The sequence below is a fragment of the Theobroma umbraticum genome, unplaced genomic scaffold (assembly GCF_002168275.2).
Source record: "Theobroma umbraticum cultivar Fairchild unplaced genomic scaffold, ASM216827v3 scaffold_239.0, whole genome shotgun sequence".
NCBI lineage: Eukaryota > Viridiplantae > Streptophyta > Magnoliopsida > Malvales > Malvaceae > Theobroma > Theobroma umbraticum.
Genome location: NW_018397279.1, coordinates 717,087 through 730,284, shown reverse-complemented (window position 1 = coordinate 730,284; position 13,198 = coordinate 717,087). Strand labels below are relative to the sequence as shown.

Sequence of the window (13,198 nt, the reverse complement as noted above, 5' to 3'; positions counted from 1 at the left end):
TTAGAATTTTCATCTTTTCGGTTCAGTAAATCTAATTCGTAATTATACATGTATTTATCAAAAAATTAACTTACGGTAATTTATTCAATTTAATGATGTGAGAGAAATAGTGTATGGATTGAGAGAGTAGATCGATTTGGGCTCTGATTTTGTTCAATAATCACCAATTATGAGCAAGTCACAATTGATTTATGACTTTATTATTAAAAAAATGAAGAACGATGTCGTTTTGTTTTTGATCACTTGCTTTATAAATCAGGTTCCACGTCTGTATTTTCATGTGAGTCATAGACTTAACTGATTCACTAATTCCTCTTCTGATATCCCCCTTGGCCATCCAAGAATAGTTACTTAATAGTCAACACAATGGAATTGTTTCATTCATTCTCAAAGACATCTAACAACCCAGCAGGTATACTCCTTCACTCTTCTTCTAACCCGAAAACCCGTATTGAAATGATTCGAATTCAAAGTAACTCAAAACCAAATATGATTCAGATTCAAAATAATTCGAACCTGAAACAACATGGACCCGACAATCATGTTGAAATGGTTAAATCTTACAAAAATCTAAAATGAGTCGAAACTACATAGAACTCTGATACGATACGAATCTAAAACGATCCGAACATGAACCAGCATGAGACGACCAAAACATGAACCCTACCTGTTTGCCACCTCTAAATGCAAGATCAAAAGAAATTGCCAGAAGCGTTTGCCAGTATCACATTACAAAAGTTCAAAATAAAATATATCAACAAAATGAGAACTTGACAATTTAATTCTGATTATTGTAAGTATACACAAATGTAAAAAAGGCTGGACAGTCAAACCAGAAATTAAACAACTCAAGGTTAAGCCAAGAAAGCAATTTGAAATTTTAGAAACAAGAGCAAGAAAGAGTGAAGTGAGGGAAAGGAGGAAACGAAAAACCAAGTGGGGTGAAATAGCCCCTAAGCTCCAGACAAGTTCAACCAGAATCAAGTGATAGTAATTTACATCAGCATGAATCAGTGATGCCAGGTTACCGCCCGAACCAACCTCTGGGTGGCTGGACTTCACTATCATTCATTAGCTTATCCAACACCACATTGAGGTCAACAGACTGGCCATTCTCCGTCAACTTTCTAACGGTTGCTCTAACATGATCTCTAGGAAATCCCATGCTGGTCACTTTGTCAATCACATCATCAACGGGTACCCTGTTTCCAGGTCCAGAAGGACCTGATCCACCACCAGCCCCAGAAGCAGTGGGCAATGCATGTGGTAAAATCCTAGCAGTCGGAAGCTGTGGGTAACCACTTCCACCACTTTGTCCCATAGGAGAAGATGGGAGCTGCTGCATTTTCATTGGGGAGCCACTGCCATACTGTGAAGGTGATCCACCATAAGCATACGGTTCACTTTGCCCAGATTGCAGGATATATCCAGCTGAAAACCCTGAACCAGGCCTACCGGATGGTGGCTCATGCATTTGAGGTGGAGCCCCATAATACTGTTGGGAGGAAGGGGGGCCACTGGGTGGTTGAGCGGGTGGCTGGCGCAGGTTTGGTGGATAGCTCTGAGAAGGAACATAAGGAGCCTCTTCAGGATGCTGGCCTAAGCAAGGTTGGAGTTGAACGGATTGTGGTGGCTGCGAATACTGCGGTGGAGGGACTGGTTGATATGGTTGATGAGGTGGTGCTGCAGGAGGGAGCTGTGGCTGCTGAGTTGGTGGTACTGGGAATTGCTGACTTGGAGCCTCTTGAGTTTGGCCCGGCGGTGGATAGTAAGCATCTCGTTGAGGGACAGAAGGAACTTGGCTCTGAGCGAACTGATTTGGGTGCTGGACTGGAGGTGGCAGAGCCTGCTGGGGAAGAGCCAGAGGAGCAACAGTTGGAGGAGGAGGAACAGAAGGAAGTGGCTGTGGAAAAGAGGCAGCAGGAGGAAGCTGCTGGTGAGATTGGAAAGGAGCAGATGCAGCTTGCTGCACAGTATCCACATGCACAGTGTTCTGAGTTTCTGATGGGTGATCTCCCTTGGTCACCTGCAGCTTTGCAAGGTGTAACTGAGCTTCCATTATCTCTTGCTTTTCTTTTAAAACATGCACTCCTGTTTGAACCTGCATGTGGTTGATCAAAAACATTAAATAAACACAAGCCAATCATCAAAATATGAAAACATGGATAAGTTAGCATTAGACCTACCATCTACTAACAGTATAGATGACAAAATTCTGTCCTCCAACCATGCCACATCAATGAATATTTCTTGCAAGTGAGCCATTATGAAATACAATCAGGACCTTCAGTACCCAGCTTAATTTTACATGGGGCCAGAACATTATTCCTCTTTGCAAGTTTGTTAAGTGCCATTATAAATCAGCCAAAACTTTTTTCCTCTAATAAGTAATCATAAGTCAATAGAAGATCTTTGCAGTTGAATAAAATACTATTAGAATATTCATATTCTAATTTTCAAAAAAAAAAAAAGAATATTCATATTCTAGGATTTAGTGAAGGTGGGTTACAAATCTACGTTCGCTTTGGGAACTAGATATGATGTCTTCCCTTTACTAACAGATAAAGACATTGCCAAAGCGAGATACATAATTGGATCAGATATCAATTTAGTGGGACCAAGAACATAGTGAGACAAATAAAGGTGTTTGGATGTTGTGACAAATTCATACAGCTCAACATCATGGCTTCCACTGCAGTTTACTAATTTAACTGCTATTCGTTAATAGTACCTGTTCTGCTTAGTTCCTATAACTAAACTGATCAAACTTTCCCTATATAAAGAATCATTCCAAGTTTTTGACAATGTTTGGCATCAAATGATACATTTCTTTGACGAGAAACAACTTAACAACTTAACACATCGATCAAAGAGAGATAAAATTCTCCAAATTCAACATAAGCAGGATAAAATACCAATCTTCATAAAGAATAACATTCTATTCAACTCTTAAAATCATCTACCACAGCCACAGGACTTGAACTCACGAAATACACAATGTACATCTATTTTTACCTTGATATACCAAAGGCAGTCATAGCAAAAACAAATATCAGGGAAGAAGATTGTTTCAGAAAAGTACCTCATTTAAAATATTCTCCAGCTGTCTCATTTTTCCCTCAGTGCTTCCGTGATTGTTTCCTACAGACACCTTCAGATCATCCACAGAATTCTCAACGTTACGAGTCCTACTCTCCAGCTGTGTCAGTCGCGCACTAACAACTTCTAACATGTGGATCAAATTATCAGTGTGTTTCTTCATGGTTCGATCAATCTCAGCCACTATTGATGTGTCAAAGGCATTTCGATCCTTTTCTAGAATGACTTTTGTAGGTTCAACGGAGTCAAGAGAACCATAGTTCTGTCCCGAGCAAAGAAAATTCAAGCAAACAGTAATCAGTAATGCAGTCGAAGAAACCCAACTGAATCTCATACCTTAACTATTAAGAAAAAGAAGAAAATTTATTAATCAAACTGCAATGCATTAAAAGACCACAAGCACATATAATCTCAAAAATCCACACAAGAACCACAAAATTACTAATCAAACTAAATTGATTGAATAAACCCTGAAAAACTAATCCCAAATATCCCAAGCAATTCTAGAAAAAAGGAATCTAAAGAACTACCAAGAAATGAAGTTCAAATCGACAAAACTCACTGATCAAAATACAACCACATAAAAGAAACCCCAAAAATCAAATGCCCAGAAAAACCCACAAATTTTAATCAACAAAAAGAATGGGGGTTAATCGGTTTACCTTGGTTTTAGAATCACCCGAACTCCAAGACCTGGGGTTATTATTAACTGCAGCGGCATCAAGGCTCGTCGAAACGGGTCGGATCGGCTGGAAATCATAACTGGGAAAGATACCTTCCTTGTTACTAATCCCGGAGCCTTGGTTGTGATTATCTTCGTCTTGAGGGTGATTCATCAGATCAATGAAATCTTTGTTGGTATTTTGGGGAGGTGAAGAAGAAGAAGAAGATGTTAAGTCCATTATCTGCTTGTCCATGAACTGAGATGTATTCATCGATGGAATTTGGCTTCTCTATTTTTTTTTATTTTTTCTTATTTTTGCTTCTTTAAAGCTTTTGTTGGAAATGGGATGAGTAGAAAATTTGGGGTTCCAGAAATGGATTTGGAGAGAAGAATAAGCTTGTTCGGGTTTTTTAATGGATGAATTAATTCTGCCCCCATGGCAACGGCATGATCCAAACATTTGTACTACTCTCTGTTGGAGCTGGGCCTATTTGGGCTCATAAAGATCATTCATCACTTCACTCAAAGGAAAAAGAGAAGTAGCCTCTGTAGCATTCCAATCGAAGGCCATTTTGAACAGAATACAGTTCAATTGGTTTGATTAGAAGGCAAAACATTCATGGTATAAACAGAAGACCAAGTTCACCCATAGTCAATGCAGCATTACATAAAAAAGAAATGACTATTGATTGCCAAGACAGCATTATACAAAAAAGAAATGACTATTGATTCCACATAAATCAGGCCTCCAACATGTCCATCTCTCTATAGATTCACAAAGACATTCTGAATGTTTTAACTGCTATTGAATACCTAGATTGTAGTTTTACCAAAAAGAAACTGTTAGATTAACAGTTTGGTATTCTCCGTTAGATCAAACCCTTTTCTAAACATCTCCTCCACCCATCTGCTGGCCTCATCCCTCCTCCCTTTTCTGAGGAGACTATGTACTATGATGTCGTAGGTCCACCGATTCGGCTCGTACCCCTTCTGGCATATCCAGTCATACAACTCCGAAGTATGGTCCACATGGCTTACACTTAGTTTCCTCAATAGCAAATTGTATGTGTAGATGTCAAGTGGGAAACACACTTCAATCATTTCTTCCAACCTCTCAACCTCTTGGCTCACTTCAATACAACCAGAAAATGCTCCAATGAGTTGCCCAAGCAACGAAACATCTGACGTCTCATCTTGCACACCTATCAATTGAATCCAAGCCCTATACAGATCTTTAGTCCTAAAAGAATGTAACAAAAGTACATTACCAATAAAAGATGTAATATGACCCCTAGTTTTCTCCAACTCATTAACAAGCCCTACAACCAAATCATAGCATTTCTTTGCGCACAGCAGCTGTATAAGATACTCATAACATTCCATACTTGGAAATACATTATTAGCCCTCATTTCTTCCATGAATTTCAATGCATAATCTGCCCTGTTGGCTTTGCAAAGACCAACAACCATGGTACTATATAGTCTTCTGCCTATGCTTCTTCTCTGGCGTACATCATTAAAGAAATTTAGAGCATCAGAAATTCTATCATTCTTTAGGTAACTATGCAACATAAGAATGTCAGAACTCAGAGTGGGCTTAATCCCACTTCTCAACATCATCTCAAATACTTCTCTAGCTAATTCAGGCTTTTTGGCATGACCAGCTCCATCAATGAAGAAGTCATAAATATGAGAGCTAGGTTCAAAACGAGACAATTGGATTTCCAGCAATTTGAAGAACTGGTTTTCGGGACTTTGCATATCACACAGGCAACAGATAACAGTTCTAATCGATTTTCTAGTTACTCTATGGCCCTTCTCCTGCATTTCAAGTAGTAATCTTGCAGCAATATCTCCCCTATTTGACTTGTTAAAACCCTGAATCAAGTGAAAGTAAGTACTCCTTGCCATATCTTTGTTTATTCTACTTAGTTCACCATGTATTAAATATCCATCTTCAACCCTCTTTGCTTTACACAGAGCTTCAATAAACTTGTCATATAGAGAATTGCTGGGCATAACATTTCGCTCTAGGGCAAAAACCACCAGCTCCTTCATCTTGTCAAGTTTTCCCTCCCTGCACAAGGCATCCGCAAGAATAGCGAAGGTCTTTTTACCAGGGAAATAACCTTCATCAATTGAATTTCTTAACACATGGTAAGCTTCATCAATACCCCCATTTCCACATAAGACATTGATCAAATAGTTATAAGCCATGCCATTAAGAGAGAGTCCAAATTCTGACCTGGAGTTATACAACTCAATGGCAACATCCACCATCCCAGCCTTACAAAGGAAACATAAAACAGCATTCATGGTGATCTTATCAGGCGAAATACCATCTTCCTCCATTTCAATTAACAAATCACAAACATCCTCGAGGCGGTTCTCCCTTAATAGTCTTAACACCAAAAAATTGTATCGAAACACGTCGGGAACATATCCGTCTAATGATTTCTTGCCCTTGAGAAACTCCAAAGCCCCATTTAACCTCCCATATTGCACAAGATTTCTAAGCCACATCCCATAAGCTTGCTCCATTGGCACATTCAGCTCCCTAAACTCCTCCAGCAAGGTGAAGGCATGCTTGAACTTCTTACACTTGCAAAGCGCATCCACAATCACACTGAGGCCATGCCCAACAACGTGGTTCCCACCCTCCACCAAGCGGCGCAAGTAGGCCTCCGCCTCATCCAACTTATTCTGCTTGCACCAGAATTTGAGCATGATGGAGTGGGTCATGTCATTCTCCAAACCCCTCATAGAAATCTGCTTAGCAATCATGTCAACGGCGTCAAAGCAACTCTCCTCTACAAGAGCATTCAAAAGCACGTGGTAGGCGAAGTCATCCAAGTCAAGACCCTGGAACCGCATTCTGCCGAACAGCTGGAGTGCCATCTCTGGTTTCCCTGCAATGGCATAACCCATGACCAAAGTGTCGTGGAACCTGACCTTGTGAATGTACCTATGGGCCATATACTCCTGCAAGAACTCAAGCGTCAAAGACATGAGCTTCGCTTTCGCCAGAATCTTGAAGATGGAATGGAAGGTGGCTCGGGTGTGGTGAAACCCAGGCTGGCGGCCCGCCCAGTCGAAGAACTTGAGGCAGGAGAGAACATCTTGCGAGGAGGAGCGGCCGTAGGAGAGGACCTGGAGGACAAAGGTCTCGGAGAGACGGAGGTTGAGGTGGGACAGAGCAAGGTCAGCGGCACGCCAGGACGATGCATCGTCCAATGCGGCTTGGCCTTGGGAGTTTAGGATGGTGAAGATGCGGTCGAGGAGAGCTGTGTTCCGGGCCTTGAACCAGTCCTTGAAGGATGCTACCACGTCGGCGGCGCTCAGGTTGAGATGATTGGGTGGTGAGGAGTTGTTGGGAGAGCGAGATGGGGAGAGGATCAAGCAAGAGTAAGAGTAAGAATCACGATTACGATTACCATTTTTCAGCAGGAGAATTGGACTGGATTTTGCTGCATGTTTGATTGAATTTAACAGCATTATCATTATCTTTGCTCCGGAAGAGATGATGGATTCTTCGTCTCTTTCCAACACGACAACTCCAATTGGTTTTTCCAACTAGATTAACACCCAGACCAGACCAGACCAGCACAGCCCCTGCAACTCAGCCTCGGTTTTAATGAGTTTAGTGCTTGTACACATATTTCTTGATTAATATTCAAATGTTTTTTCGCTTTCTAATTATGGAAAATCATTATTCCTGTGTGACATATTTATTAAAAAAACAATTATTGATCAAATGGCTTTCCATATCTCCAAAACTTGTTCTAAGTATTCCTTTCTCGAAATTCTTTTTTTTTTTTTTGGAAAGTAAATTCTTTTTATTTATAATTAATATAATTATAATAATAATAAAAAACAGTTGTTCAAGTATTCCTGTTGTTTTAATTAATATCTTCTGTACATGGTTGAGCTTCTTTTTTTAATTTCAGAATCTAAATAATTGCAATAAATAAATAAGTAGTAAGCACAGATATGTCAGCCCAAAAGAAGAGGAAATTCCATTGATAAACTTGGTAAACAACTGCTGGAGCTTGGGCAACTTTGAATCTACTTTTAGGCCCATGTAAGAATCTGCAGTTATGGAACTACACTATTCTGCTCCAGTCCAAGTAGAATTTTGTGGGCAAAGCTTCCTCAAGGCCTTAAGGAACAAAGCATCTCCACTGAACTTGTGTTGTGGCTTGATGACAGTTCCCATACTATAGTAAGTATCCGATTCCTGAGTTCAAGGCCCATATTTTCTGTGGAAGAAAAGGAAAAAGATTGCTGGTTTGGGTCATGAACTTCTCTGTTGTCCATTGCAATTCTTCAAAACAGTGGCCTTACAGACACTGGAAATGTCTAAAAGATTGCTGGTAGAAACCAGACCCTTCTGTCAGGAAGCTAATCAGTCTAGCAAAATGTTCAGTATCCTTTCCTTTACTGCTTGTATCACAAAGGACCATATCTCAGGTCACTAATCAGGTTAGCAATATGTTCAGTTTCAGTTCTTTTAATTTCTCCCTGGATCAGAAATTTTTGTTTATCCTTTCAATTGTTGTGCAGGCTGTGCAGAGTAATGATTTGCTGAAGAACATAAAAGTAGAGAGAAGTACTAGTAATTAACTTCATTAACTTAAATTCACATAGTTACGTTTCCAGTGATTTTGGTTGGAAATAAGCCATTAAGCTTCTTGTAATGTCAAGAACTCAGAGACTTTCTTGTGATAGACCTAGCTTAAAAATTAGAACAAATACTCTATTGTAGATAAACCTGAAGGACTAGACCATGGAACTTGAACAATGACCATGTGTCCTTCATACTCAAAACCAACATCTTTTCCATCAATCTTGCACGCTCTTGGTTTGTCTGATGCAAAGACTCTCATTTCACCAGCTCCCTTCACTCCGATTTCCACTGAGCTCTCGAATTCATCGTAGGCTAATGACTGGATGGCACCACCAGCGTTGAGCATGTTGACGAGCCCAATAGGAGCAAAGTGGACTGATTTTCCAGCCAAGACAGCAACTGGAGAAACAGTTATCAGCTCGAAATTGAATGGCTCCAGGGAAATTTCAATGCTTTCAGCTGGTTTGGAGAGGACCAGCTTCTTGGACTGAGACAAGTACAGAGCAAAAACTTGTACAGCTGCAATGGAAATCGGATTCTTGCCACTCTTCCACTCAATATCCTTGGGATTGGTCTTGGCAGTGACCGTGTTGGAAAACTGAGAGGCACATTGGTTGCGTCTGGTTTCACGGCACCATCCACCTCCTTGACAGTTGAATGCCCCAATCACACCGGTGTACTGTTACATCCAGGACTAAATTGTCAATCACTCTGATGAAAGCAAAACAATATGATTCGGGAAATAATAATACATATAATCCAACATGACAAACTAACCTTGTTCAAGTTCCAGATTTTGAGCATGGTCTTGCCATCATGGAGAGGGTCCTCAAAGAGGCAATCCCTGGTTGGTAGTGCATAGTACTCGCACCGGAGGATGGACCCGTCTGGCAACACTAGTCGCTTGAGCAAGGGGAAGTTGTGCTTCCCAACAGTGTCACTAACATAAATTGGGCCACCGGAAATTGCCCTGGAGGCAGCATGGAACTCAGCACAAGGGTGAGTAGACTGGAACATGTCCCAATCAGGGTGGATAAAGTTGCCCATCCATAAACTGTTGTAGGCACAGTGCACCATGTGACAGCCTTGGAGCCAGAATGTGCCGTTGGGGTCACCAGATGGATCAGTGCACCAAAAATCATCACCTACAAAGAAACATACATACATACATACAATCAGTTAGGCCCAAGCTACAATACTTATCATCATGCAAAAGTATTCTTCCAATACAAAAAGCAATTACTTACCGACACGACCAAGGCAGATGGTTTCTGTTCCTAGGAACATGAAATCGTTGCAGTGTTCCATACTAGCAATAACACCATTGCCTTTGAAATGCTTCCTCACAGAGTCTGTTAGGGCCCTGTAATAAGCCTTTGCAAGCTCGACTCTTCCACCATAGTTCTCACACAACATCTCCAGCAGCTGTTGGAAATCATAATATTAATTAAAAGATTAGTCTGGGCTTAAATCAGATTATTCAATGGTCAGAATTTATTTATGAGGATGACCAAGACTTGTTGAGGAACAACAGGAACATAACGTGTGAAACTAAAAAATAGACGCACACTCAGCAGTTTCGTGCCGACCAAACTGTAACAGAACCAACAGAACTTTTTGTCTTTATTTTAAAGCCAGTCAAAGTAACAGTAAAAGACTGAGATTTGGTCCTGTCACGGAACACTTGGCATTTTTTATTGTCATAAAATTTTAAAAATTAAATGGACTTTAAAATGAAAAAATAATTAAAAAAGAATTTAGGATTATTAACTTACGTGGATAACGTCCACCTTGACTCCATCAATTCCAACCTTTTCAAGGTGAGAATGAATTCCTTCATAAAGTTGATCAGCGATCTCCGGCGGCACCAACCCTACACCAGTGCTGACGATCTTATCAACGGCGAGATCCTCCATTGTTTTCTTCAATCCAGGGGACAATTCCGGTTGTATCACCTTGGTTTCCGGTAATCCGGGGACGTTAGGCCTTAAACCACCCCAATATCCGCAGAGGGCATGCCAGACGTAAACAAAGTCTACAGTGTTGAATTCCTCCTTAAGGTCCTTGATAAAGGCACCCATGCCCTTATTAGGTGCACCAGTGCCCGACGTGTTAGGACTTACGTAGTCCCTGAACTTGTAGTTCTCTTGGAACTTCAGTAACCTGCACGGCATTTGCTCACCAGCCACAGCGCAATTCATGCCTTCTTTGGTGATTGGGTCCTCATCATGACTGATGGATTGCCACCCATCGTCGATCAACACGAGCCCAGGTGGGCACCCACCATCAACGAGACCCTTGACGCCTTCCCAAACGCCTTGAGGGTGCACGGTAAGATAAAATGCATCCCACGTGCACCACCCAAATTTGTCCACGATGCCTGGTGGGGTTTTTTCTTCTAAAAGCTTGAAGGTTCCCAGATGAACCCTGATCACTTTCATGGCTTCTTTGACCAAGTTGAAGGGATCTTCACCGGCATGCACGTAAAGAACACTCCGGAATCCGGCGGATGTGACCTTGGTGGACCCACTTTCGACGCAGATGTCAACGTTGTCGTCGGTTCCAGGCTGAAGGGAGGCCCTGAAAGGACCTTCGAGGAGAGGAAGGAGGAGAACGTAGGGCCTGCCAGAGTCTGATTTATCAAGAATAACCATCTGAGTTTCGTTTTCAAGGTCTCCCCCATTGGAACCGACCCAATGAGTAGTCCACCAGACCTTGAACCTGAAAATGCTCATGAACTTGATGTTCTTGAGCTTGCCGATGGGAAGAACATGGCGGCTGGCGGATTCAACGGCGTCAAATCCTACAAAGGATCCCACGGTGGATATTGATTTGTCGGTGGAGAAGGATCCATAGTGGGAAGGAGTTACAGTGATGTTATCAGGGACATCAGAGAGAAAAACATGGCCATTGGCAATGAAGTTTGAGCCTTCCAGGCCGAATGGACACTGGTGATGGCTATCAACAAGGCCTGAAACACCAGAGCTAGCCTTGCCCAAGCTTGGAGCCATAATAATAAAAAATCAAAAACAACAGGTTCCTGCTTTGCTAAGAGAAAAGAAGAGTACAGAAAGAGAAGAATGAAGGGTTGTTTTTATAGAGGAAAGAATTGAGATAGAATCAGTAAATCAGTTTGCTTTGATTCTGTGCTTTAATGAGAGCTTTAACTTTGCTTGCTAATTTGTTGCTCAAAGAAGATGGCAAGTGTCCAAATATATAGGCTTAGCTCCCCACCTCCCCCAACCCAGGAAGGGAAGATGAGGTGGGGGTTTCCTTGGCTGAAAAAGGCAATAAAAAAACAAATATTAGAAAAAGGTAAGGGTTTGGAATTTGTCTTTCATTTAATCTAGTGGGTCATAGCATACAAAGCAAAAGATTATCCAAAAATCTCTTTTCCATGGAAATTGGTTTGTTAAATAGAGTCATCTGTCATGTGCAAGATTTGAGAGAGTCAAAAATTGGACAAATGTAAAGTTATGACTCCCTATAGGCTAGATCTTGGTATGACTAGTTGGAAATGGGGACACATATTATCAACAATGTTTTATTTTTCATTAAAAAAACAATCTTCAACCCCATTAAATTAGTCGCAATCTTAGTTGACTCTCTATATATAATTAGGTTGGATATTCGCGGATATATTTCCCTAGACTTTTATCTAGTATTATTTCTTTGCCACTCCAAAAGAAAATAAAGAAAAAAAAAAGCCTTGGGGTATATCATATATGGTAAAAGCAATATTTGAAGAAATAAACATTAATAGTTGGGTTATTATCATTTTATTTAAAATATTAGAATAACGATATATAATAGTTAAAGATTAATAATATTTCGATATCATACAAAAATAACAATAGATAAACTAACTTATATAAGGTATAGTTAACTTATTCAATGAACAACATTATATTCATCAATAGTTAAACCAATTTCTAGAAATTTAAAATTATAATACTATTTACATTATAAACGTTTTGGATGAGAAAATATAACAAACTATATTAAAATGATAATTAATTTTTTGGAAACCAAAAATTATTTTTCAAAAAGTAAACAGAAGCATGTATGGAATTTTTGAGTTAGGTACAATATAGAATATTATTTTGACATATTAAAAATTTAATTACAATTTTGCATAAAAAATAAATTTTGCAGATTTAATAAATGAGTCATGTTACTTGTCCCTTCACTTTTGTTTCAATTATTTGTATTCTCTAACATAACATGCAATTATTTAAATAAGTGAGATCTATAAATTCATAATAAATCAACTAATTCATAAATAAAATATTACAAGGAAAAATTATTACCATATCAAATGAGATAACAGTTTTGAAATAAAAATAATGGGAGGAATAATATTTTCTTTAGCTAATATCATAGTTGACTGATATTATATATAGACCAGATATTTGCTAAATATTTCATATATATTCCATAGTCCTTTAATAACAACAAATCAATTGTCCGATGAATTATCAATTTTGATATACAAAATTCTTACTTTTCTTTGGTTTAATCATTATTTTGTTTATATATCAAACATTATAATGTTATTTTCTTTACAATTACATTACTTATAATTATATTACATCGTAAAATACCAAACACTACCTAAATTTTATGAAACCAAATTGATGAATTTTCATTATAAATGAAGGATGGAGACATGGGTAGGGAATCAGTCTTACAATTATGATTTCCCCAAAGGATAAACCTATGTTGTATGTGCCCTTTCAAAGGGGAGTTTAATTTCAATTAGTACAAGCTTCTAGGGTCTTCCTCCAAAAAGAAATTCCTTAGCTTTT

At 39.4% G+C, this 13,198-nt stretch overlaps 3 protein-coding genes across 3 annotated transcripts; all 3 read right to left on the bottom strand.

Moving 5' to 3' along the window:
• Positions 1-754: 754 nt before the first annotated feature.
• LOC110428014 (basic salivary proline-rich-like protein (DUF1421)) lies at positions 755-4,170 on the bottom strand. Its single transcript, XM_021443684.2, has 3 exons — positions 3,762-4,170; positions 3,083-3,361; positions 755-2,101 (listed from the first exon to the last, which is right to left on the bottom strand). Exons 1-3 carry the CDS (start codon positions 4,032-4,034, stop codon positions 1,025-1,027), a joined length of 1,629 nt encoding a protein of 542 aa, XP_021299359.1. The 5' UTR covers positions 4,035-4,170; the 3' UTR covers positions 755-1,024.
• A 137-nt stretch (positions 4,171-4,307) lies between these two features.
• On the bottom strand, positions 4,308-7,816 carry LOC110428012 (Pentatricopeptide repeat (PPR) superfamily protein). The gene has a single exon (XM_021443681.2). The coding sequence runs from the start codon at positions 7,262-7,264 to the stop codon at positions 4,607-4,609; it is 2,658 nt and encodes an 885-aa protein (XP_021299356.1). The 5' UTR covers positions 7,265-7,816; the 3' UTR covers positions 4,308-4,606.
• Positions 7,817-8,347: 531 nt separating this feature from the next.
• On the bottom strand, positions 8,348-11,590 carry LOC110428013 (Raffinose synthase family protein). The gene is made up of 4 exons (XM_021443682.2): positions 10,166-11,590; positions 9,638-9,815; positions 9,168-9,535; positions 8,348-9,069 (listed from the first exon to the last, which is right to left on the bottom strand). Exons 1-4 carry the CDS (start codon positions 11,399-11,401, stop codon positions 8,506-8,508), a joined length of 2,346 nt encoding a protein of 781 aa, XP_021299357.1. The 5' UTR covers positions 11,402-11,590; the 3' UTR covers positions 8,348-8,505.
• Between the last annotated feature and the right edge of the window lie 1,608 nt (positions 11,591-13,198).